This window comes from Euprymna scolopes, chromosome 15 (genome assembly GCF_053919585.1).
Source record: "Euprymna scolopes isolate OS-2025 chromosome 15, ASM5391958v1, whole genome shotgun sequence".
In the NCBI taxonomy this organism is placed as follows: domain Eukaryota; kingdom Metazoa; phylum Mollusca; class Cephalopoda; order Sepiida; family Sepiolidae; genus Euprymna; species Euprymna scolopes.
In genome coordinates, this window is record NC_136496.1 from 45,284,730 (window position 1) to 45,311,040 (window position 26,311).

General features: G+C 30.6%; 1 protein-coding gene across 5 annotated transcripts in view; it reads left to right on the forward strand.

Annotated features, from left to right (window-relative positions):
* LOC145293805 (protein tyrosine phosphatase type IVA 2-like) overlaps positions 1–25,508 on the forward strand; it is a 156,429-nt gene extending 130,921 nt beyond the window's left edge. For all 5 annotated transcript variants that reach the window (XM_080140384.1, XM_080140383.1, XM_080140381.1 and 2 more), the window contains 5 exons: positions 8,109–8,679; positions 9,523–9,615; positions 12,508–12,638; positions 15,118–15,192; positions 25,150–25,508. In XM_080140384.1, coding sequence (XP_079996510.1) covers positions 8,569–8,679; positions 9,523–9,615; positions 12,508–12,638; positions 15,118–15,192; positions 25,150–25,258 — 519 coding nt within the window. In that variant the 5' untranslated portion in view covers positions 8,109–8,568 and the 3' untranslated portion in view covers positions 25,259–25,508. The remainder of the gene's footprint in view (positions 1–8,108; positions 8,680–9,522; positions 9,616–12,507; positions 12,639–15,117; positions 15,193–25,149) is intronic.
* The last annotated feature ends 803 nt before the right edge of the window (positions 25,509–26,311 follow it).

The following is a 26,311-nucleotide window of genomic DNA, read 5'->3' on the forward strand; positions in this document are numbered from 1 at the left end:
GGCTGCTGCTAGAAAGTTACTTACTCCTGAAAGTATTCTGTACCTTTATAAGGCCACCATTCGCCCATGTATTGAGTACTGCTGTCACATTTGGGCTGGTGCATCTGCTACTAGTCTCTCACTCCTGGACAGTGTTCAAAAGAGTTGCCAACCTGATAGATCCTGAACTGTCATCTAGACTTTAGCCTCTGTCACATTGATGAAATGTTGCATCCCTCTGCTTGTTTTAATATTTAATAATATAAGTATTTTAATGTTTTAATATTTAATAATATAAGTATTTTAATAGTGACGAACTACAACCTCTTGTACCCCCTCAATGAAAATACCCCAGACAGAAGTGCCCTTCTACTCTAATAGCTTCTTCCCCAGAACTGCTAGACTTTGGAATTCTCTTCCAGGTTCCTGCTTCCCCAACTGTACTGACATGCAGAAGTTCAATCTAAAACATTTGTTTATAAAAATAAAAAAAAACTATGTATATATGTTTTTGAAATATATATTACATGGTGTTTGTGTCTTGCTTAGATTTTATTTATATATATATATATATATATATATATATATATATATATATATATTAAATGTTGAGATTGAGTACAATGATCCACTTTTTTATCCAGTTTCAGTTGCTTTATCTTTCCTCTAATGATGCTAGAAATTTTGATTTTTTTTGTCCACCGATTTATCAGAGGGTACCTATGTTTTCAGTGGCGTCCATGCATCTGTTGATCTAAAACTATTTCCAAATAATCGTCTATTAGTTTTCTTGAAATTTTGCCACAAATTGTATTTCATTAAATAGATGTGCACAGTAAAAAAAATATTTTTTATATAAAAATTCCCGTTGCGCCCCAAGGTGCTCAAAAGAGGTCAAAAATGCCCCCAAAATGGCCAAAAATGACTTTTGATCCATCCATTAGATTTTTTTTAAACCTTGCCAAAATGTGGAGCCCATTTTTAATATAAATCCAGTATGGGTGATCCTGGCAAAATTCTAGTTTGCGTCCTCCGGGGACTTTCAGTACTAAAAACGGCTCTTTTTGTGGCTCTTTTTTCATATTTCTCAATAAAAACTTGATATTTCTGACTATATAGTAGTTTTTCACAGTGGTCAACTCGAATATACATGTTACGGCCTGAAACAGCACCGTTATCCATTTACACTGGGAGTTGGCGTCCTCAGGGAGTCAAAAGAGGTTTTAAAAAAAAAAAAAAAACACTTTTTTCCCGATAGCGTTTGATCCATCCATTGGATTTTCCTGAAACTTGGCCAAAATGTGGCAGTTATTGTTCTTAATATAAATTCAGTATGGGTGAACCTGGCAAAATTCTGGTTCACATCCCTCTGGGACTTTTAGGGCTAAAAAAAAAAAAAAAACATGCTTTCCCCCACCCATGGTGCTGAATTCAAGAGCTCAAAAGGGTCGCAATGCCTCAAAATGTTAAAAAAATGACACTTTATTTTACCCCATAACTTTGCCTCTATCCATTAGATTTTTCTGAAACTTGGCGAAAATGTGAAGGCAAGGTTGGCCCTTCACACTTCTCACATTTATCATTTCTATTTTTTGTGGCATCATTTCACATGCAGCACAAGAGGGGGACCACGCACGCGCAGCTTGATTTTTACTAAAATGTGCAAAATAATAAATATTACATTTCTATTCTGTTAACATAATCTATATGTAGCAATTTCAGCATCCAAATACAGTGTCAGGAATCTGTTTATAATGAAGGGGTGGGCAATATAAACCCATAAGTAAGGAATATGTCTATTGTAACTTAAGTACATTTAAATACTCTTAGGTTCTAAAATCTACAATTTTGATTTTGTAAAATTTATATATTTGCAGTTGCTAGATATACTACCACCTTTCTCTCGTTCTCATTTAATATTTTCACGTTTCAAATTTATTTTGTTATAACAAGAGGAATACATATAGTTTTAAGTTGAATATCTACATGAAAATGCCTTCAAAATGTTTTTTGTATCAGTTTGTGGAAAAAGGAATTATAATTGCTTTTTTCAATTTCATTACTTAATTATAATATAAAAACTAATGATTTAATTTTCAAATAAAAATTATTTTATGGATTGAAAAAAAATTTTAATATTAGATTTTCAAAATGTATTTCTTTATTGTACTTTTCCCTCTTGATAACATATTTCAAACTAAAGACTATTAAGATAGAAATATATTGGTTAAAATATGTCCTATTCATAAGAAAATAGGACTAAAACTTATATAAAATCTCTACTTGTATATAAAAGGCACTTTGTGTGCGAGTTCGTTCCCTCTGGCTCTGAAACAGCTGGGTTGATTTTTTAATTCCACAAAAATGTATTTTGCCTGGGAGCCTTCTTTGATAGTTTTTTTTTTTTTTTTTTAATCAGAATGCCTCAGATTAGTATCGATAAGAGAAAAAATCTGATTAAAGGAGGAACAATCCAATTTGGACCAAACCATTACAATCTATGAAAATTTTTAACATTGAACAAGCAGAAGACCCAATGTATAAAATTAACAGTAGGTGTTTTTTTTATAAAATTGGCAGTTCTGAAATGAATGTTTCTGTTTAGAGTTGAACTATGATACTTTACTTTTGCATTTTTAACTTTAGTTCAAGCCATTATGTCTAAAAATAATTTTATAAAATCAAGAGTAGGTCCTCTGCAATACAGTGTCGACTACAATGTATTGTGAACTGTCATTGTGGGGAAAGTATGTGAGGTTTTTTCCTGGTGCACCATACTGAGTGTTCTTGTCTAAAGCAGGTAATCAATTGATTTAATTGAAAAATGGGTAATTTTACTGATTTCGGTGTTAATGCACTTACTGATTTGCACTATTTATTAAATCGTATTTCCCAGTTTAAAGTTTTGTTTTTAATTGGAAGGTTAAAGTACAGAATAGGTACAAAACACCCTCCTCTCCCCATGTTAAGAATGGCTTTTTAAATGATGCTATTTCAGCATGAATCAATAAGTGTATGAGTATCCCCCGATTTTAATAATCATAAAAGTATTGGAAGTGTAGTTTTATGATCATTGAAATCAGTGAAATTGCTCATTTTTCAATCAATTAATTACCTGCTTTTGTATCAGAATTTTTACTTTCTTTCATCAAATGATGCAAAGATTGTGAGAATCACTCTAGCAGGGAGACCCGACGTTGCCCAGAATTTCTTTATGGAGTGAATTTTTTTTTTAAATATCTATTTAAAAAAAAACAAAAAAAACATTGAATGGAATAAAAAAAAAAAGTAATTCTACAAAATTTTCTGGACAATATAACAAGATTATAAGGTTTCACTTAACAAAAAAATTCAACGTGGTTTATAAAAAAAAAAAAGGTTTTAAACTTTGTACTTTACAGGTAAATTTGCAAATAACTTTTTGTTTGTTTTTAAATTTATTTATTGATCTTTTATCTCCAATTTGTAATATATAAATTTGAGGTGAGAAAATTATTTTCATTTGAATAGACATTTCAAAATGGGGGGGGGGTGAATTTAAAAAAAAAAAAAAAAAAAAAAAGCTCGTCTAGAATATTATATTCAGTTTATTAGAAAGAGCATAAAATTTCACATTGAATCTAAAAAATATCGTAAAAATTGAACCATTAGAAAAATTTTGATAGATTTTTAAAATTGAAAAAATTTAACTCGTAAAATTCAATTGATTTCATTACGTTAAAAAAAAAAAAAAAAAAAAATGGTTGCATGAATGTGCGCAGGCACTTTGTAAACACTGTTTTTTTAAAAATAAAATATATTTCTATTTTTTAAACAACTTTAATAGTTTATTTTGGAAGTATATTCCATAAAGAAAATAACCCACTTTAAAAAGAGAAATTACGAGTTTTTTTATATTTTATTCGCAGTTTTGTGTTAGGGGTGTCAAATTCCCCCAAAATTCTGACACCCCTAGTCCTGCACTATCGGCCCAGCTCCAACCTGTCCTAGCGCCACAATCTGTCTGTTTTATAAGTACTTAAATGGGTTCTGATGAACTCCTAGCACTTGTGCCTCCTCAACCTACATACTCTCGACCAACCCAACCATCAGCAAAATCCCACTTCTTCACTGTTGAGGTCCCTAGATATCGGAAAACCTAATTTTTTTCTCTTTGACTGCTAGACTCTGTTTCTTGCTTCCCTAACTGTACTAACATAAAGAAGTGTAATGTGAACAAAGATCTTGCTGCTCAACTCCCCATATAGTCCACTGTAGACATGACCCTAATTAGTAGCCTCTTATGTGCAAGTGGCAATATGCTTTGTTTATGGTGGAAATAGTTTTTTTTTACTATGAAACTTGACAGTATGAGTGAAATAATATTGTCCCTATTTACTTGACTTCCTACAAGACAAAATTGCCTTTTAATGTAAGGAAAATCCAACTCCTGAGGGGGTGGGGGCACTCTAAATTGAAACAAAAAAATTAAATATTGCTTCCCTCTAGAAGGATTTCTCTTTCACTGACCAAGAACTAAAGATATGAAGTGTAGTTTCAGAACAGATATTACACTTTGCTCTTAGTCAAAAAGACCAAGAATGTCAGGAGTTAAAATTCATCAGTGTGTTTTCACATTAACTCAGTTTACTTATATTTATCATTCAAATCAATTTGAATATCAAGTCATTATACAAGATAATGACCATTGTAATTATAATACCTATTTTATATACAGAATATATCAAAACAAATTATGTCTAGCTAATGATTGTTGGTGGTAAAACAAAATCTTATCATTTCCGAATTTTTTAGATGAGGATTGGTTATTTGTATTTTGATTCATTAGACTGCTCTTCTCAATTTGAGTGTCGTTTTCACAATGTTTTGGTCAATACACTTGAAGAAGATTGAAGGTTACATCGACTGAAACGTGAAATGACATTGAATTTAAGAAGAGTAGTTGGATGAATTTAAATAATACGAAAATCTTATTGCTTTTAATTTTAACTATTGTTAGATTACGAAAAGTACCAAAACATCGCCTCTCTTTGAATAATTCAAATTACTGCATTCCGAGGAGGTTTGAAGTTTGCTTCTGGATGGAATTCTTTCAAGTCCTTTGATACATCTCAGTTTCAATGTCCTATCTTGTTTTTTTTTATTAAAAGAGGTCATGTTGGCTTTATCAAAAGTTATGGAAGCTTATCATACAAGATTCCTTGCATTCTCTGGGAATTTGTGTTGATATGCCAAAATGATTTTGTGTGCATGATTATCAAAATAATCCAAATCAGACTTGCTTTGGTAATTTAGAAGAAAAAATAAATGAAAAAAAAAAAAGCATTCTGCAACTGAACTAATAAAACTGGTATTAAAAAAAAAAAAAAAAAGTGAAAAACGATGTTACTTCATTTTGTAGATTAATTCTCCTCATTCCCTGGTGTCTGTCTTTCCATGTGGTTGTATCAAAGTTTGCACAACAATACAAAACAAACTAGTTCTTGGAACAGAGACATTAGGTTATTGACATTGCCCTCTTTTCTAGTGACAAAAGAAATGTGGTAGCTACAAATTTCTAGGATCTGACCCCTTAATTTATAATCTGTTAAATCATTTCTTATGTCTAGTTGCTTTGGGCTTCCAATTGTTTTTGGTACCTATACTAAGCTATTTTCTCTAGCTCATCTTTTCAGAAGACCGTGCTTAAAAAACCCCAGTCATCTGACCTCCATTTCTTTTTTATACACTAACATTTTCCCTGAAAATTTAAATCATCAAATAGGAAAATGGTTTTGGACGTTTTTTTTAGTAAAGTATTGAATCAAAAAATTACTTTCAATTCCTAGATGGAATCCTAACAGCTACTACCACTCTATCAGAGCGAATCTGAAAGCAATGGTAACTAAGGGATGACCGTCTCCCATTTGAACGATCTAAAAGCAAAATCAATCCAATTCAAGTGTGTTAGCTCTCATTAAGTGGTAGCAAAAAGTATTAAAAATACTAAGTTATAACAAGTTGCATTATGGGTGTGAAACGCTTAAATGATAACTTAACTTGAAAAATGTTGTCACCAGTGTTTTTTTAATAAGATAAAAAAAATGTAAAAAATCCCTTGGTCTTTTAGTCAGGAACAAGTCTCTGTTGGTTTAATTATTTCTCATTCTGTGTGGGAGAAATCTTTCTACAATAAGACAATTTTATCCAATGTCTTTTTTTTTTTTTTTTTTTTTTTTTTTTTTTTTTTTTTTTTTTTTTTGGTGTGTGGGGATGCAGGATTTTCTCATATGCCTGTGTTTAATTTTATCCTTGTTGGAAGCCAAGTAAATAGGAACGATGGATAGGTGTTTAATTGTTATAATAATTGTCGTCTGATGTTTTTTTTTTTTTTTTTTCTCACTCAATCTGAAATATTTTCACAAGATTCTTCTACATTTTTCTGGGAAGCATGTTGTAAGTGAAAATAGATTCAGATTTATTTTTAAAAGCAAATGGTTAATAAATGTTGATAAAACTGTAATTTTTATTAAAATCTGAATGACTCTTTCCACAGCCTTGGATATAATCGTTTAATATGAATGGAACTACATTGATTGGTTTTGCAAAAATTTTGTTTGAAATTTTTACAACTGACCTTCATGAATATTTTGTTTCTTTATGCATGGTTAAGTATTAGTTTTATTTTTTTTAATTTTATTTTTAAATAGGTTATTTGAATAATTCTAAAAAGTATGTAAACTCATGTTATTCTTTTAAAAACTCCAACATCATTTATACTTTTAGAGATAAGTTAGTAAGCTATGCATTTTTTATATATATGTATGAAAATTGTTTTTCATTTGTTTTTGTTAGCAATACTTTTTGAATGAATTCAATTATTTATAAAAAAGTGAATTTTTACCTAAATGCGAGTTGGGAATAATTTTCCCTTTTGACCAATACCTCCTAAATGAGGAGCACCATATATTATTTTTAAAATATAATATAATTTGATATATAGGGAATTTGGACCTGCGGAACAAACTCAATTATATTTTAAAAATATGTATGAAAATTAGTATTTATAATTTAATTTCTTTAAAAAAAAATTTTTTTTGTTAGATTCAATAAAAATTTAAATACTTTAGTCACAATATACTTGGCTTTATTTTTAAGTTAATGCTAAAAAATTTAAATAATTTAAGAGAAAAAATTTTAAATTTAGATTTTCTAAATACGGTTTCTGTGACACCTTGAGTTATAATCCATTCCACTTTTATTTCAGTTAAAAATTCACATGCTGCAACATACCTGGTCAGCTATTTTTGTATAATTAAGAAATCTCTATGAATATAAGATTGCTATTTTACTTTTGAATTTGTGTTCATGGTTCATGCACTGTAAATTTATATGTATGACAAAATGTTGAAAAAAATCACTTTTTTCTCTAAACGCTTGTACATTATAGTATTATTGAATCAACAAAGAAGTTTATCGAGTAACAAAAGAAATAGGAAATAAGGTTTATCAGTAGACTAAAGAAACTTGACATGGTATTGTTGATCCAGGTGAGAAAAAGACGTAGCTATATTTTGATTTGGTTTGTGGGTACTTTAGGAGTGACAATAAGTTTTTTATGACCGTGTCCGATTAGCAGTTTTTTTGCAATGGTTAGAGGTGAATCATAAGTTGACCATAAAGACAAATAGTGGCTTGGGCCAAGTCAGAAGGGCTTTGGGAGACTAATTGACCAACTGATTGACAAGCCTAGCCTCTTGGAGATATAGATGTAAACCATAGAGGATTGATGGTGTAGCTCACAAACTCAGAGCGCAATCATATTTACAAAAGGTGTTATGCTGTGTTTTCTTTTTGTTTCCCTGTTTTATACTGATGAGCCCATGCACTCCCCTCGACGGCCATCAGTGTGAGAAACTATGACCATACAGTCATAAGGAGAGATGGAGAAACTCATGGCACACAGTGTGGTGGTGGTGGTGGTTGGTGTGGCTGCATGATGTGGAGAGTGAATTTTTCGACAATCATATTATAAACAATTTTTTTAAATTGATTTAAAAAAAAAAAAATTTTTTTCATTTTTCTGTTGACTTTTACTGTTGAATTCATTTATTCATTACTTTACTTTTATTTTATTTTTTTATTTATAGTTTTTTGGTGAATTTGGTCATACATTTATGGAGTTTGTGACCAACAGTGGAGATTTCTGCCAGGCGCAACACGTGTAATACTAGTGGTGTGTTAGTCTAAACTGGTAAACCTGAGGTGGAGACGACGAGTGAAGCTAGAAACAAACCGCAAGTCTTGACACTCTGAAGAGCTTTCCATTAACTGAAGTTTGCTGTTGTAGCAACTGAAGCGTAAGGTTTTTTGGATGGCGATAGCGTGTGCTTTTAACCAATTCATTTTTTCCCCTTATTGGAAATCTCCAGTCAATGTACAACTGGGCAGTGGCAGGATTGGGCGACAACCCGACTGTTGATCCTTGCTATTAATAGTGCGCAGGAACTGACACCTTTAGCAGGAATCTATCTGCTGATCAACCATTCAATTTCCATTATTGTAAAGTAAATTCATACATTATATACATACATCAACTAAAAGTTCATCATGAGAGCTATACGATCCACCAAGCCTGAACCTGCTGAAATTTCTCATAAACATATGAGATTTCTTATAATGGACCGGCCAACTGATGGAACATTGGATAAATTCATCGAGGTAAGTTTCTTCTCTCTCTCTCTCTCTCTCTTTCTCGTGTGTGCGCGCAATATTGGTGCTTGGCCACTGATATAAAGTGTTTAAAAGATGACTTTAACATCCTACTGTAAGGCGTTTGTATTAAAAGAAAGTTTGATGAAAACAATTTTTAGATTGCAATAGTTTATAATTATACATACATTTGTTCTATCCTAATTGAGTAATTCTATTAGAAAAATAAAATTGTTTTACTGGGTTTGTCAGTTTTGCTGGGGTTTTTTTTTCTTTTCTTTTTTTTATGTAATAAAAAATCCAAGTAAACGAATCAGATTCCTTTCCAAAATCATTTTTTTTTTTTTTTTTTTTTTTTTTTTTTTTTTCATTTGCTTTCATGGTATCCCATTTCTGACTAACTTTATCAGAAAATACTAGCTGGTACATTTTTATATTTTTAGGACATCTTTCTGCAGAATCTATCCATTTAAATGGATTTTATGGTTTAATTCTGAAATGTTTCCAGTTTTTATTAATATCAAAAGCATATTTTAATTTAACCAACAAGTGGAGATGACTTAAGATTTAATGGTAAAATTAGTTAAAAAATGTTATAAGTTTCTCGATGTATGCCATTTTTTTTATATAATCATAACTGAATAAAAATATTTACCAATGTGAAGTAATTTCAGTTTTATTATACTTGTGTAGTACAAGATCAGATGAATCGTTATCTAATATTGCTACTCGGGTATTATTTCAAAGCATTTCAAAAGCAAAATTGTACTATCTTCGTTAGGATTGCTTTCAAGTATTTTCTAGTATTTGTTTGATATTTTTTTAATAGAATTTTATTTTGCCTGTTCCCAGGAACTGAAAACTCGTGGTGCCAAAGATGTTGTTAGGGTGTGTGAACCAACTTATCCAACAGAGAAATTACATGCAGAAGGAATCAGGGTTTATGTAAGTATTTTTCTATTTATTTTATTGACATATAACTCGGTATATTTTTTTTTCATCCTTAAAATGTATTTAGTGTGCTTAGCATATTCTTTTGATGTGAATATCATGACATATTTTAAGAGTTGATAAAGACTTAACAAATCAGAGTAAATAAGAATCACAGCTTATATTGCTTTTAAAATAATATTGAAATTACAACTACTTTTTAAACTGTCTATATTCGTACCTAAATTTATTTAAATTTTTAACCCACTTGAAATGGTTGCATAAAATGATTTGGGGCTAATACATTATCTGTAATTAAAAAAAAAAAAAATCTTTTAATTATGCATAATATCGTCTATTAAAAATAGTTTGCTGTGAAAATAAATCTTTAAATCTAAAATAAAGTTTCGTTCTCTTTATAAACAAATCTTGGGGTATTTTCAAACTTGACACAAAACTGAAAATGTTTCACAAATGGATGTAGTGCTAAATCCAGAATTCTAATGAGGGGGTGAGGTAAAAGTTTAAACTGTTACTACGAATTATGGCAGTTGATTGATATCGATGTTAATTAAAATTAGTATCTAAATGCAAGATAACTTTTTGCAAAATTGTTTCTAAGGTATTTAGGTTATAGTCAGCTCATATACTTCCTAACTTTCAGCATAGCACTACTTGAAGCAGTGACAAGGTGAATCAGTTTATTTAGTTTTATTCAGTATTTCTATTGTGAAGCGATTTATTGAAATAAAATATAAGAAAAGAACATTAAAAATAAGCTTTTATTTTATTTGAAATTTTATAGGAAATATGCTAATGAAATAACTAAAATAAGTTTTGTTTTATAATTTTAAAAATAAGTCTTTTTATTTGAATTTATAGTAAATGTTTAAAAAGATGAAGTTATTGAAATCCAAATAAAATTTTAAACATCAAATATATCCAATGCATAATCAGGGCTCTACATTGCGAATGAAACGATCGCATTTACGAGTGATTTTTCAAAGTGGCAACTAGAAATAAACGGTTATCTTCTAGCGCATTTCCTTCTGACAATCTTCCAAGGCTCACTACTAAATGAAAAATATCTTTTCAACTTTTTTTTTTTTTTTATAAAACAAAGTTAAATTATTTAAACAAAAGTTTACTAGAACAATATACTTTTCTTTTAATGAAGGCCATTAAAAAAAATAATCAGAATGTTTTATACCTTCAAGTATCAACATAAAATTTGTTGTATATTTAGAATTACACTCATTTAAAAAAAAAAATACAGAAAAATCTTTATGGTGTACATACTCGGCACAGAACAAAGATGTTATATTCTAAAAATCATGTAGGTCTGCCTAGTAACTTTTCTATTTGACTAGTAAACAAAAATATTTAGTTGTCAAAGGTCAACTAAAGATAAGTTTGTCCGTAGAGCCCTGGTAATATTCCTAAAATAGTTTGAAAAGATTTTATTGTTTTCAATCATTCCTTTAAAAAAAAAAAACTAATTTCAATAATTCTTAATTAAAATAAGATCAAAATAACTTATCAATGATTTTTATATACGAAAAAGAATGACCGGGAAAACCAAATAAAATAATAATAAAAAAAAAAAAAAAAAATTTTTTTTTTTTTTTTTTGAAGTACATGCACAGGGGAGATATAGACATGAGAAAAAATGCGAAGGAACTGATTTGTCTTGTCATAGCAGCCAAGCCAGAAGTTAGGAAGTATGTTAGCTGACTATAACCAGTATTTAAGTTATTCATAATTGTTGCAATTATATTTTTACAATTCTTTTCCATCACAGTCATTAATAACTAGGTATTTTGAAAGAATCCTTTTTTACATTGTTTTTAGTGAAACCCTAAAATGTATCCTTCGAAGTAAATGTATAGCTTTTCTTTCCAAAAGTATCTGATAAATAGTATCACTTTTAAAGTTACAGGGTGTCCAAAAAGTCACTGAAGGGTTGAAAATGATTTTTTTTTTATATTTTACAGATAATATTTTCGAAATTAATTATGGATAAGCATAGCATTGAACAATGTATGCAAGTTACAAAGTTATTTTACCAAAATCAAGGGTCAATTGTTTTGACTCAAAGAGCTTATCAACGGCATTTTCAGACTTGACTGGTCGCAACCTTTTCTTGTGGGATATCTTAAAGAAAGAGTCTGAATTGAAGCAAAACATCAGGAACGAAAAAAAAAAAAAGGAAGTTAAATGACAATCGAGATTTTGGAATCTGTCATGAATAATGTTTTCGAAAGAACACAAATTATGCGGAGCTGAAAATGAGCAACATTTAAGGCATTATTTTTCATAAATAAAGAATTGAATTTTGCATTTTTAAATAATTTCCCAATGTCTTAGTCAAATTGTGTTAAAATTCCGGAAAGATACCATCAAAATTAATCTATTTAAGTTCAAAACCCTTCAGTGACTTCACTTCAGTGTAGAAATCACTGAGAAGTAGCATCAGATTTTTGTTTGATTAAAATATTTCTTTTTAGCAATAATCTGTTTTGTCTTTCTCTTGACAAACTTGTGTGCAATCAGTTTTTGTAATCTGAGTTCATGATTTTACATACAAAAATAAAATTTATACAATTCTGGTGGTAATATTTTTTCCCTGCAAAAGCCTTGATCGATCATGCAGTGTGTAAAAGTTGTATGATTATTGTTACCAGAAGATTTTACAAACTGTTTATTTTTGCCCAATTTCACTGTCGTTATGCTATTATTATTATTATGCTATTTCTTATATATATTAATACAATTTCTCATCGCAAACCTATAGTTTTCTAAAAAGCAAATGCTTACATTCTTCCAAATGACAAAATAATTGTTTTTAAATAACCTATACATCCTACATTAAACTAAAGTCTACTTACACCGATTTAATTTTTCAAGGACTGGAAATTTGATGATGGGAGTCATCCTCCAATGGATGTTATTGATGACTGGTTAAATCTGCTAAAGGCTCGTTTCAGAGATGATCCTGGCTGCTGTGTTGCTGTACATTGTGTTGCTGGACTTGGGAGGTTTGTATATCAAATAGTGCCTTTATATTTAATTCAATTAATTTCTACCAAATTCATTTAAGATTTAACTTTTAAACATGCTTTCTAGCCAACACTAACCAAACTAATCACAGGATAAACAAATGTATTTCTTAATTGACTATATTTTTTAAAATGGACATATTTCTTTAAAATTAACTTCATACATTTCTATTTTTACAATGAAAATACATTTATCAAACATCTTATAAACTAAGATTTGTAATAATTAGGATCTATTCTGCTATATTTTGAAAAAGATAATTTGATTATTTTTTATTTACTAGGTTTGAAAAGTTTCTGAGTGTTGTTTCCACTTTAGTATAGGAAGCTGATTAGATTTTGCATGTCTTTTTTTTTTCCCCCATGCATGAATTATGCATGTTAATAAAAACAATCTCCTGCCCAATATATCCTAATTTTCTGTATTGATGACAGGCAACATAGTTTCTAATTAGTATGTTGGGGAATTTAAATGATGCATTTCATGACCGCAATTAGCAGAAATAAGTAGACTAAAGATACAATTTTGCACATAACACTAAACTTGTACAAGGAAGCAGAATAAATACACTCTGACTTCGGTTAATTTAAAGACAAGTTTCTAATTAAAATACTTGGTAAATTAAGAGGTTTCTTTGGAAGGTGCTTGACTGAGCTTCAATCTCTACTTCCTCATAAGAAATTGCAAGAACACCTTTTTATCACAATTGCAAAGAACTTCCACTTCTTCGTTGGATGGATTTTCATGAATGGAATTTCTTTCTGAGAATTTTCCATCCATGGAACACTCAGTAAATTCTATTTTATAAGTATGAAAACAAAATAAAAATATGCAAAACTTATAAATGCAGAAAAATAACCAATTAGATAGTTTTTGAGTGAAGGAAAAATGTCCGACTCCATTCCATATCGGGTTATAGTAAACATACATACTTCCTAACTTTCAGTTTAGCGCTATCGGAATCAGTAACATGGTAAATCAATTCCTCCACTTTTCTCTCACACCTATATGCATGCATGTACTTTTTTTTCTTTTTTTCGTTTGTTTTCCTACTGTTTTTGTTTTGGTTCGGAGAAGGACCTATGCTTTCAGTGGCATCTGTACTTTCGGGCTCAAAAGAGGTAAAAAATGACACATTTTGCCCCATAATTTTTGATCCATCCATTAGATTTTTTTGAAACTTGACCAAAATTTGGAGCCCATTGTTCTTAATATAAATCCAATATGGGTGACCCTGGCAAAATTATGACTCGCGTCCCTGGGGACTTTCAGTGCTAAAAAAATTCCTTTTTGTGGCTCTTTTTTCATATTTCTCAACAAAAACTTGATATGTCTGACTATATAATGGTTTTTCATGGTGGTAAACTTAAATATACATGTGTTATGGCCTGAAACTGCACCGTTATCCATTTACATCTCCAGGGGCTCAAAAGAGGTTAAAAAAAAATAAAAAAAATGGCCAAAAATTACACTTTTTGCCCCATTCATTAAACTTGGCCAAATGTGGAGGGCATTGTTCTTAATATAAATTCAGTATAGGTGACCCTGGCAAAATTCTGGTTCGCCTCCCTTTAGGACTTTTAGGGCTAAAAAACACGCCTTTTTGTAGTTCATTTTTTCATATTACTCAAAAACTTGATATGTATGTCTATATAGTAGTTTTCCATGGTGCTGAATTCAAATATACATGTCTTAAGGCGTGAAACTGCATCGTTTGTCCATTTTAAACTGGGACTGGGTGTTCTCAGGAGCTCAAAAGAGTTCACAAATGCTCCAAAATGGCAAAAAATGACACTTTTTACCCCATAACTTTTGTCCCCAGCCATTAGATTTTTCTGAAATTTGGCGAAAATGTGAAGGCAACGTTGGCCCTTCACATTTCTCACATTCATCATTTCTTCACTATTTTTTGTGGCGTCATCTCACATGGAGCACCAGAGGGGGACCATGCACACGCAGCTTATTATTATTATTATTTAATATACATTCAAAAGATTTTTTCCAGCCTTATTTTAATTAAAAAAAATTATTGGAAACACTTTTTAAAATCTTAAGCTATTTTGCGAATATTATGTATTTCTTGATTACGTTTGTTTAAAATTTTATTTGGATTTAAATAATCTCTTTTTTATACTTTCATGAACATATATAAATTAAAATAAACTTATTTTTTAAATTAAAAAGAAAAATTCATAATTTCATAAACATTTATAAAATTTCAGATGAAATAAAACCTTTTTTTTTTTATTAAAAGTACAAATAAAGACTAACTGTATAATTTTCATTTTTATTGTAGAAGTATGAAAATAGTATTTGATTTTTTTTTTTTTTTTTTTTTTTTTTTTTTTTTCCTCCAGTGTTTAAAAAATCAGGCAATTTCTCCACCTCATCTCATGGATTTAAATATTGTGTCAATTTCTTCTAATTGGTTTTTCATTTTGTTTTTACTTTTTCCAGGGCTCCTGTACTTGTAGCATTGGCATTGACTGAGTGTGGCATGAAATATGAAGATGCTGTAGAGCTGATCAGAAAGTAAGTTGTACAAAGTTTATTAGAAGTTTACTGTGAACAATATTTTCTAAATGGTAAAGCCTAAAAGGTGATTTTTTTTTTCTTTTTGAAAGTACTGCTTATAGGATTATCTCAAATGATTTAAAAAAAAAAAAAAAAAAAAAATGTCAGTTTACACTAATATTCATATGGTACATGCATTATAAAATGTCTGAATTGTTGAAGTTAATAATATAGCGGGGTTTGCACAGATTTGAAAAGGCCTTGAGTTTTGTCTTGAAACGGCCAATTTTATTACCTTGAAAATATGAGAAATACTTTACAAGGCCGTAAAAATCGTATTTATGTGAAGTAAAAATGTGTCGGAAAATTAAAATATATATTTCCAAAATCATTATTTTCAGTATTGTTGATACGAGTTACGTCCTCATATTACAAAACTACTAAATGTTATATACTTTATGGCTATAACCGAAGTGAAATTTACTACTGAAATAAATATTATCAAAATATTTTTTAAATATTAAATATTAGGCATTTATGTAGTTGTCTAATTACATAAGCGCCTAATTATGCAAGGGGGACAACTAGCATCAACTACACAAAAAGTAAGAACTTTTGATAATTTGGGAATGCTAAAATAATCCAACGAATAATGAAACAGTTTTAGGTAAAAACAATAAAAAAGACCTTCTCTCCACAAGAGAAATCAGAAATTACCAAGGCAGTTTATGAAAAGGAAATAAATTCAAAAACTAAAAATGAGATGTAAAGGTAATTTGAATAACCACAAAGAATACTAATCGAGCAAGTAGTACAACATCTATAACACAACTTGCCACTCATTTTGGAAAAGATTGCCTTACAAATGATACTGAGAACCCAAACAAGCCTGCCACTGACATAGCCCAGAAAAGTCGGAAAAAATACACTAGCCAGTTCCATAGTGTTAAAACAGAAGAATGGACCAACCATAAACGGGCAAAATACCTACCGACTGAACTATCCCAAGAATATATTGATAGGGATGGTTCCCTGGACTGGCTCAAAAGAGGATCCCTCCATTACGACCAAGAGAGGTTGATATTGGCTGCACAAGACCAGGGCCTCATGACAAACGCCTTCAAAAAGATGTGTGGTCTAAGCAACAATAATAAATGCAGGTTCTGTAGCACTGAGGTTGAGAGTGTGGGCCACCTGATTTCTGGTTGCAAAGTCCTACTTGGAGACGGTTATTATACAGATCGCCATAACGGAGTTTGCAAATACCTTCATTGGAAGATATGTAAGAAACTCAACATTCAGTGTAGTAAAAAATCTTGGGAACATATACCCGAACGAACAGTTGGGAATGACAACTACACTATTTACTATGACTACATAATCCCTACTGCTACATATCTTGAAAACGCAGCTGTTAAACCAGATATAGTGATTTGGAACAGAGCAAACAAAAAAGCGACCGTAATAGAGGTCAGTGTACCCAATGATACAGGGCTTAACAGAGTTTAGAGGGAAAAGATAAAGTATCAAGGACTTATGTATGATATGAAACGAAATTGGAAATTAAAAGACGTTTCAATTATACCAGTCATCATAGGAGCAACTGGGCTTATGAAAAAGAACTTTAAAAAGTACATAGCAAGCATACCCGGTGAACCAAGTGCAAGTGAAATACAAACGATTGCACTGAAAGGGACGGCTAGAATCCTGAAAAGATCTCTTGGTTGGACTCACTAAAATAGGGGTAAATGTCAGACATCTGGTTGGATGTCCCATCCCCTAGAAGAAAAAGTTTAAGAAAAATAAAAAAAACAAAAAAGAGAACCATAATTTCCACAAGGAATAGTCCTTGTGGAAATTATGGTTCAGGTATAGTATTCTTTGTGGTTATTCAAATTACTTTTACATCTCATTAATCCTGGAAACTGATAAAACGGTTTACGAAAAAGAAACAAATTGACTAACTGAAAATGTAAAGTAATAATACGTGAATACTATACCTGAACAATTATAATCAGTTACTCAATTAAAAAAGGAAACCAGTCAATTAAATACTAAAAATGTAAGAGAATAATCAAACTTGTTAATACATAAGGTAAAGGGTCTGTCTTGACAGACTATGAATATCCACCTTAAGGGTACCTGCGCACAAAATTTTTGTGGCAGTGAGGTGCGCAATTTCCAACCACGACTCTCCTGAGTCAACATTATTGAATATCGGTGGCAAATGGAGTGCGTGCATTCAGGAGGACTAGAAACAATGGCAATATAAATGGAGAGCACATACCAGGTTCAACGTTGCTTAAATTTGGTGATCTGATAAGAACCAGTGTGTCAACGTGATTATGCTGTACTAATACACAAAACCAAAAGTAAATAAATTGTAACAATGAACCCCCAACAATTTGTGGATGTGTTTTTTGAAATGAGATCAAAAGCCTTTATTTTAAAATAGGAAATTTGTTTTTAATTTTAGTTAATCATAAATGTTAATAAAAAAAAAATGTTAATTTCAATATATATAATATAAAAATTTTGATATCTTCACTGATAACAGGCTTGACCAACAGTTCACAATTTTCATTGCTGTTCCTTGTTACAGCCAGCTGCTTTAAGTTGTGAGGAATGTTCTGGTACTCTCATGGCTAGGTCAGTATTGAGAGTATTCTCAGTAAACCAGGAAATAGAGGTGGAGAATATGAAGGATGAGATTCTAGTAGCACAGAGGATCATCTGTGACCAGGTCAAGGTCGCAGGAAGAGTGTCTTTCATGCTGTATGGCCAGACAGAAGTATGAATTGTACCTGGAAAAGCAGAAGAGACAGACGAAAACTCAAAAAGACGGACCATGAGCAGGTAGAAGAATTGAATAAGGAAAAATGGAGACTGGAAAGTGATATGTCATTGACTTCCTGACCTTACTCTGAAAGCAGAATTCTGGTAACTTGGCTCTGTCAACAAAGTCAAATGCTTTCAGAAAGTCAGCCTGTGGGGAAAAAACTAACTAGCTAAACTCAAAAGAAAAGCTTCAAACTAAACAAGAACTGAAAATTATACAAAATCACTGACAAGGTAGACAGTAGTGTAATGGTTAGCTTAAGTTGTAAATAGTTGAGTTTTTTTGTTTGTTTTTTTTTTTGTGTGTTATCGAGAACTTCCTTTAAAACTACTTTATGAAATAAAGTTAAATAAAAGTGACTTTGTCAATTAATAAGTCTTTTTTGATTTAGTATATCATTCTTATGTATCAAATTTTGTTTGGAGAAAACCCTTAAAAATCTGTACGAACATTGAGTAGATAAAAGAAAACCTCTCAAATGAGGGAAAGTTGAAAAAATGTGTATAAATTGTTCCAGAAAGCAAAAGAAAATGTTTCATTATGTAAATGGATTTGCCTTCTAAATTTTCCTAAATATTTGAAGCTATATTTTGCTCTTTATTGGATATTGGAAGATTGGCGAAAGTATTTTTTTCTGAGTTGAGCTTATTTACATTTTTTCAGATTTTTTTTTTTTTTTTTTTTTTTTTTTTTTTTTTTTATCTTGGTTGCTGTCATCATACTCTTCAGTCTTTTGCAATAATTTTAATTTTATTTGGGCCGATTTTCATATCTGTTCAGATATTGTGGGTAATCTGTTTTTATCTCAATCATATGTGCCAATATTTTGTCATTAAAATAACGGAAAATATTCAGCCATAGATTTGCAAATGTGTTATTGAATATTTGTTTCTGGTAGTCTTAATTGGTTTTTCATCTTGCAATCAACTTTTAATTGATTTTACAGAAGACATCATGATGAAATCACTTTCTAAAGAAATGTATCATGTAATTTTCATTTTTATTTCAAACTATAATAAATCTCTTTATATATTTTTTTTTTCTTTTTCGAATCCTTTGAGATGGGACTTCATAATTTATCCTCATTGTTGTTCTTGGAGCGAAACAACAATTATGAAGATGAGGATAAGTCTGAAAAAAAAAAAATATGAATACAAATCTTTTGTTGCTGAAATCTTAGATTTATGTAATGTAAAAAAAAAAATCTAGAGATTCTTTTAATAATTTCAACTGTTATCATTAAGATTTTTTCTGATTAGGTTATAACTTGTAAAATATGTTTAGTTGTTGGCAGTGCTTTGCAATTTATCAATACTCTTGCAATGAGGTTTAGGGACAAACAAAGGACTATTTTGCTCTATTCTCATCTCTTCTATTGTATTCCAAACTGAAATTGTAATTTAATCTAGTATATTTAAGACTGAATGTTATCCTCAAGGTGAGTTCAGTCCCTATAGGAAGAATTTAAGATAAACTGAGCTTTAACTAGAAATCTAAAAAGCATGGAACACAGAATACAACTAATGAGTTCGGTATGACCTATAGAGTTATCAGCTATAAAAAAGTTAATCTGGGAAAAAAAGCCAGAGAGTATGACACAACAGCATATCTTATTTAAAAGGTGCATGACACTGCACACTCTATTTTAAAACTTCAATGGGATATAACTCTTACTGACTTTTACACCATTTAGTACTAATTTTTTTAATTCTTCGAAAATGTTGGCTTTTGATGATGGTTCAAATAATATGTTTGATATTAATGAAAAATTTATTTTGCAGTATTAAATTTTAGTAAGAATACGAGCAATTTATAAATTTATTGGGATAGGAATATGAGTAAATGTTTTTCACATTTTTCAAAACTTTTCACTCAAATTTATATGCAGAGCAGAACGATGCTGTTAATTTTGCACATTTACAATGACAAAATTTAAGCATATCTCCATGCAAAAAAAAAAAACAGATTGTCATTGTATTGTATGGAGAGAAGGATGAATAAACTAAGAGGAAAATTAAATCTGTACAGCATTAATATATGTGCAGAAGAGTAGGCTTTAATGGTATGGTCACATTTGAAGAATTGATAAGGGTATTTGAGTTAGAATGTGAAACAGTTAAGTAGCAGGTTCGATTCTCATGTGAAGGTTAATGAAAACCTGAGAGGAAGTGATATAAATGGATTTTAGCTAAAGAGGGATAAATAAAGACCTGGCTAGAGATAGGTTTGTTTGAAGGTCAGTTTCTAAAAGTCATCCAATGCCCACTAGCATGTAAAACAGTCATTAAACCAAATATGGTGGTGAATCTTGAATGGACTCTGTTAATCATTACATAAATCATGAAGCTAATACTCTTGTGGGGAAATATTGCATACTAACATAAAACTTAGACTGTCAACAGTCAGAAATACTGACAGTTTTTCTTTGTATTTACTTTTTTGTATAATATATTCTTTCTGCCTAAACCTGTTCACATCTTTCTTAATGACCCTTTCCTGGGGTCACAACAACTGACAACAAGGTTTTAAGAAGTCATGAGGGGAAAACCAAATTTTTAAATACTCCAGTGTTCCCACAACAATTGGTGATAAGGATTCGAAAACACATGTTAAAAAGTAGAATTTAAAAATACCTCAGTATTCCACAAGGCATTCGGACTAACGTGGTATTCAAAGGATTCACCTCAAATAACCTTGCGACAAAGTATTCAAACGAGCCGATAATGTTTCAAAAACACTAGCATCGAATCATTCAGAGAGAACCAGATGTCTAAATGTTAAGGACCGCAAAGCAACTCAGAAAGTTGCAAAGATTCTAAAGGATTGTTTTCTAGAAACCACCAACTCATTTTGCTGCACCAACAAAAAAAAAAGTAAAAGATAAGATTGTTCAACGGGTAAAAAATGAAAATCCGTAAGTTGATTTTTATTGAGCTAATAAGTGACTTGAAAAAGAACCTGTATTATTTCATTGGAATTCATTGAGATGAGTATTATTTATTTATTATTTTTTATTTATTTATTAAATGCGGACTATTAACCTCATCTTTTCTTAGCTGTTTCACGTTTCGGCCAACTATTCCTCTGGCCAACGAGATAGGAACTCCGAATCTCCTAACTGCAATTACTACTTTCCATAGTTGTCGTCTCACTACATTTTGGCCAAGTAAACCTTTCGCCGGCTTTGGGTAGGATTGAAACCGCTATCTTCAGAAAATTCTCACCTTGAACCGTAGAGATTCAACGTCTCTGTTCACTGTGCCCCGGGCCCTGAAGAGCAATCAAGGTTGAATTTTTTGTCTTATAAATTTGTGCTTGTTTATAATCTGATCTTCCATGGTCGGGTCCATACCGAATAGTATATATATTATTTAATTGGAATTCATTATTGAGATGAAACAACTAAGAAAAGATGAGGTTAATAGTCTGCATTTAATTTTTTTTTTTTTTAATTAAAAAGCACCTGATTTTAATTTTTTTTTTTTTTTTTTTTTTTTTTCCCCCCCTATCTAGAGGGAGACATTAAATGTTTTTTCCTCACACTTTCAAATCTATCTACATTTTTTTTTTTTCTTCTGCTTAAGAGAAAAGTAAGAAACAATGGAAGATTTAAAATTAACTTTGTGGAAATTTCACATGAATCTGCAGCAAAAAAAATGAAGAAAAATGCAACAACAGCCCAGAACAAAAAAATAAAAGACAGTCAAATACCAAAGCAGACAACAACAGAAAATGAGAGAAAAATTTCAAAAACTGTTCTGGAACAATAAAAACAGATGAAAACAAGAGAAAACACTTATAGCTTGCAAATTTTGACAAATAAAAAATAAAATAAAGTCTCAGAAAGTAACATAGCATTTTCACAAAATGTAGTCTGAAACTATAATTTCATTTATGCCCCAGATGAAGACAAGATTTTTGCCTCGTACTTTAGAAGGTGTGAGGACCTGTATAATATTGATTGGGAAGATTTTAAAAAGGTCCGCTTATTGCTTCAAAAACTAGGATCCACAGAACACAAATTTCTGGATTACATTTTATCTCGAAAAACGTGACAACTTTCAACTGAACTGTTCGGTCCAGAAAACATAAATGAGGACTTTAACATTTGCATCAATAGTCAACAAACAGTGCAACAATTTTAAACTTGCTGAACTGAGTGCTAACTATTTCAAATACAAGGATTGGCATCTGAAATTCAACAGTTTTAAATAAATTAGAAAGTAAGCCAAACTTGGCATGACAAGTGAGCCAACAAGTGATTACCATTAAAAAGATTCAAGGAGAAAAGGACAAAAGTATGTCTCGTACAGCACACAAGAATAAATAAAAAAGATAAATATATTTGGAAATATGTGCTGGTGATGATCTATTATAATTAAAATCATTTTGCTTGACTGCTGAAACCATGTATCTGGTTTTGGTTTATGATGCGCATGCGCAGGCCATGAAAGCTTTTTTTTTTTTTTTTAATCAACAATTTACGGCATCGTCTTTTTTCTTTATTTTTAAATAGATTAATACATTTTATTTTTCTACACTTTTAACCTAAACAAAACAAATATAAATTAATAAATAAAACCGAAAATAAAGTTTTAAAAATTGGTTTGCATTACAAATGAATAAAATTGTTCTGCTTAAAATGTTTTACTTATTTTTCATTTAAATAAAATGCACAAATATTTTTTTCATACTTTAACCATGTTTTTTTTACATCAGCATTTTACAAATGGTGCTTTTCCATATTTCATCCCCCCCCTTAGATTTCTGCATTACTGTTTTAAAAATTTTCATATAAACAAAACAATATTAAACCCAAGATAATAAAAACATGTACGTTTTTAACATCCCAAATTTTTTAAATGATTACTTTGATTGTATTTTCATTGCAAGTTGAAATTATTTTCAAACAAAAATGTTTTTCTAATGTAAAAAAAAGGCAAAACTTGATCAATTTACATATTTTTAAATAATGTTTGGTATTTTTACGACCTTAACTCAGCATAGTTTACTTCCTCAGGGCTGTACATTGCGAGTGAAACAGTCGTATTTGCGAGTGATTTTTCAAAGTGGCAACTTGAAATAATGAAACGCTTATCTTTTGGCCATTATATTTCTTTCACCAACAATCTTTCAAAGCTCACTACTAAATGAAAAATTTAAAAAAAAAGAAAAAAAAAATTATTATAACAAAAGTTTAATAGAACAATATACACTTTTTTGTTTTCTTTTTCTTTTAACAAAGGCTGGGGGGGGGTACTATCACTTAGAACTGTTTATATACCTCCTGGATAATAATATCTACGATTTGCGAACACACGTCGCGGCTAGATTTATTTACATCGACTTTTACACAATTCTTGCCATTTCAGCCCCTCTTGTGTTGATTCGGCTTTTTCATATAAAAGCGAAACTGATGTGAAACTAAACAGTTCTCAGCATACGGGCCAGGAGCATCCAGAAAGCAATGGACGTTTGGTCAGTGTCAGTTTTCACCGTCATATCAGACAATTGCTTTCATTTGGACACTCCCCTAATAAAGAGGGAGCTGGTTTTACCCAACACGGGGAAACAAAACCAGGCAAAGTTGGGTAAAAAAACAAACCCAAAACAACTACCCCGCAGTTAAAATTTAGTGCCGAATTAAATGCGGCACTCACCTGCCACTTGTGTGTTTATAAACATTAAGTGCGTTTCACGACTTAATGATTATAAATTTGTCCATGTACATGGAGATTAAATAAACCTACTGCTAAAGTCTTGCACAACAGACAGAACAGTAACTGGGTTGAAAATAAATTTTGAAGATTAATTAACCACTGTTACATTTAATAGTATGACAAAGAAATTTAAGTGTTGGTGTCAAGAAATGCAGAAAATCTTTTTGGGACAGATTGGATACAACAATTCAATTTGTGGTATTTCCCTATAAATCATTTTGTCAAAAAGTGTATACTTTAACAGAAAAAAAAAAAAAAAATCTCAAGTCAGAATTAAAAGAAAATTTCCTCAAAGTTTTCTTAGCTGGTCAAAGATAATGCACAAAACTGTCAGCCAGATTTTAAATCAAAGATAATATGCGACCAATATTTAAGAAAAAAAATGTACCGTTTACTTCTTTGGAGAAAATCAATCAGAACTTCAAAAGACTTATAAAAAACCAGCATCCTATCAAAAGTTGAATTCAGTCAATGGGCAACCCCTTACCATATATGTCAAAAAGAAGTCGAAAGAAATCAATGTTAGGTACTCTGTACTAAAAGACTACCATTACCCACTTCCACAAGGTATTCTCTCAAATACAGGATTTGTGATTTAAAATCAAAGAAGGACAATGTGATTTCTTCATGGAAGAAATAAAATACTTGGAACACAAACAGTAGAAGGATCAAAACTCTGAAAGATATGCTGGCTTAAAAAATATTACAGAATTATAGAGAAATATTGTGACTTAATGCGAGACTACAGATTGTCAACTGAATAGTCAGAAATACCAACAATCTTTCCTTGTGTTTGCTTTCTTGTACAATATATTTTTTCTACCTAAATGTTATTCACATCTTTATGATCCTTTCCTGGGGCCACAGCCCCCTTTCACATATACAGGTTTTTTACATTTTAATGGAATTTTGCTTTTCTAATTCAGTAAAGGCATATTTCTGCTTAAATTGCAAGAGCCTCTCATTTATGAGAGTTCTCTGCCTTTGTATTACAATCTTTTTTAAGAAAAAGCTAATTTTCTCTATTGTGAAAGTTCTCTCTGAAAGTGTTAATTTTGTTGTAAAGCAGTTCATGGTAGAGGTAGAGAAATTGAATGACTTCATTCATCAAAGTCAATATTTGTGCTGATTTCAGCATAGTTTCCCTCACATTCGTTGTCTTTCTTAAGTTTGACATTTTTAATTAAAACTGATTGGATTTGTTTAGGAGAAAAGTTTTTTGGGTTTTTTTCCCCCTATTTGCTCTCCAAACACAGGTTCGGAAATTCATTTAAATTTCAACTTTTTCATAATTTTAAAATAAACCAACAGGTTAAAAGCAATTGAAAGTAATAACCTTCTTGTACTGAAAAATATCCTTCACCTTTTTTTTTTTCTTATTTGAAAGTGATTTTTTTTTTTTTTTTTTTTTTTCAGTAAGCGCAGAGGTGCTATCAATGCAAAACAGCTGCAATGGTTAGAGCATTACCGTCCAAAGTCTCGCTTAAAGATGAAGAATGCTCACAAACAATGCTGCATCAATTGAGCTACTGAGCTCTGGAGTTCCTCCTTTTCCTGTCTGCTCGGTCTCAACATTATCTTTAACCCGATTATCAAGATAACAACTGAGCTGAAATTATAATACACTCTTGGCAATATAAATGTACAGTTTCTATTTCTCTCGTTAATCCCCCTCCCCCGCCTCCTGAGTTTATTTTCAGTCTTTCAATTCTCCTCTGTTCCTAAGATATTTTATTTCCAGGTAAACTCTATTCTATATAAATTTCTTTTTCTTACCTTTTTTTTTTCTTTCCCTCATTTACATATTTTCCTATTTTTCTCATGTCTGGAGTTTCAGTCGATGTATTTTTTACACACACACAGTTTTACTGAAGTCTAAATTCCAATCCTTCATCAATTTAGGTTAAAAAAGCAAACCTATCATTCACTGCTGACCTGGCAGAAACTGTTTACCATGATTGCTTTGTTGTCTGGTATTACGTTTAATTTTTTTTGCACATTTTTCTTCATATCTCCTCTCATCCTAATTGACAAGTAAAAAAAAAAAAAAAAAGCTAGCAACAGAAGGAAAGATAGAAGCTCCTCCTATTTTAATTTTCCCTGCCTTTAATCATGAGGCAATCAAATTTTCATGTATATATTTTAAAGGTTTTATAATTTCAGTGCAGAATTCTATGCATGTTTCTGTTATATGGAATTTATTAGTCAGGTCATAAGTGATAGAACACTTAATATCTTAAGTTGTCTAAAATAGATCTTGAAATACACCTCTCTCTCTCTCTCTCTCTCTCTCTCAACATGTTCAAAATACCTAAAAGCATTTGATAAGTTTACTTTGAAGATATTTACCAATTAAAACCAAGGGAAGTAAATTTTTTTTTTATTCAAACACATAAAACTGATGATAATCGTGAAAGTAAATTTACTTGCTAGGCCATATGACTATCTTGTACAGTTTTTATATTTTCTCCTTTCCAAAAGCGTCAACTATTTGTAATTTTATACCACCATTCCCTGTTTCAAATAGTTATATTTTATTCTTTTAATAGAAGTTCTCTTTTATGTTAGCCTGAAACAA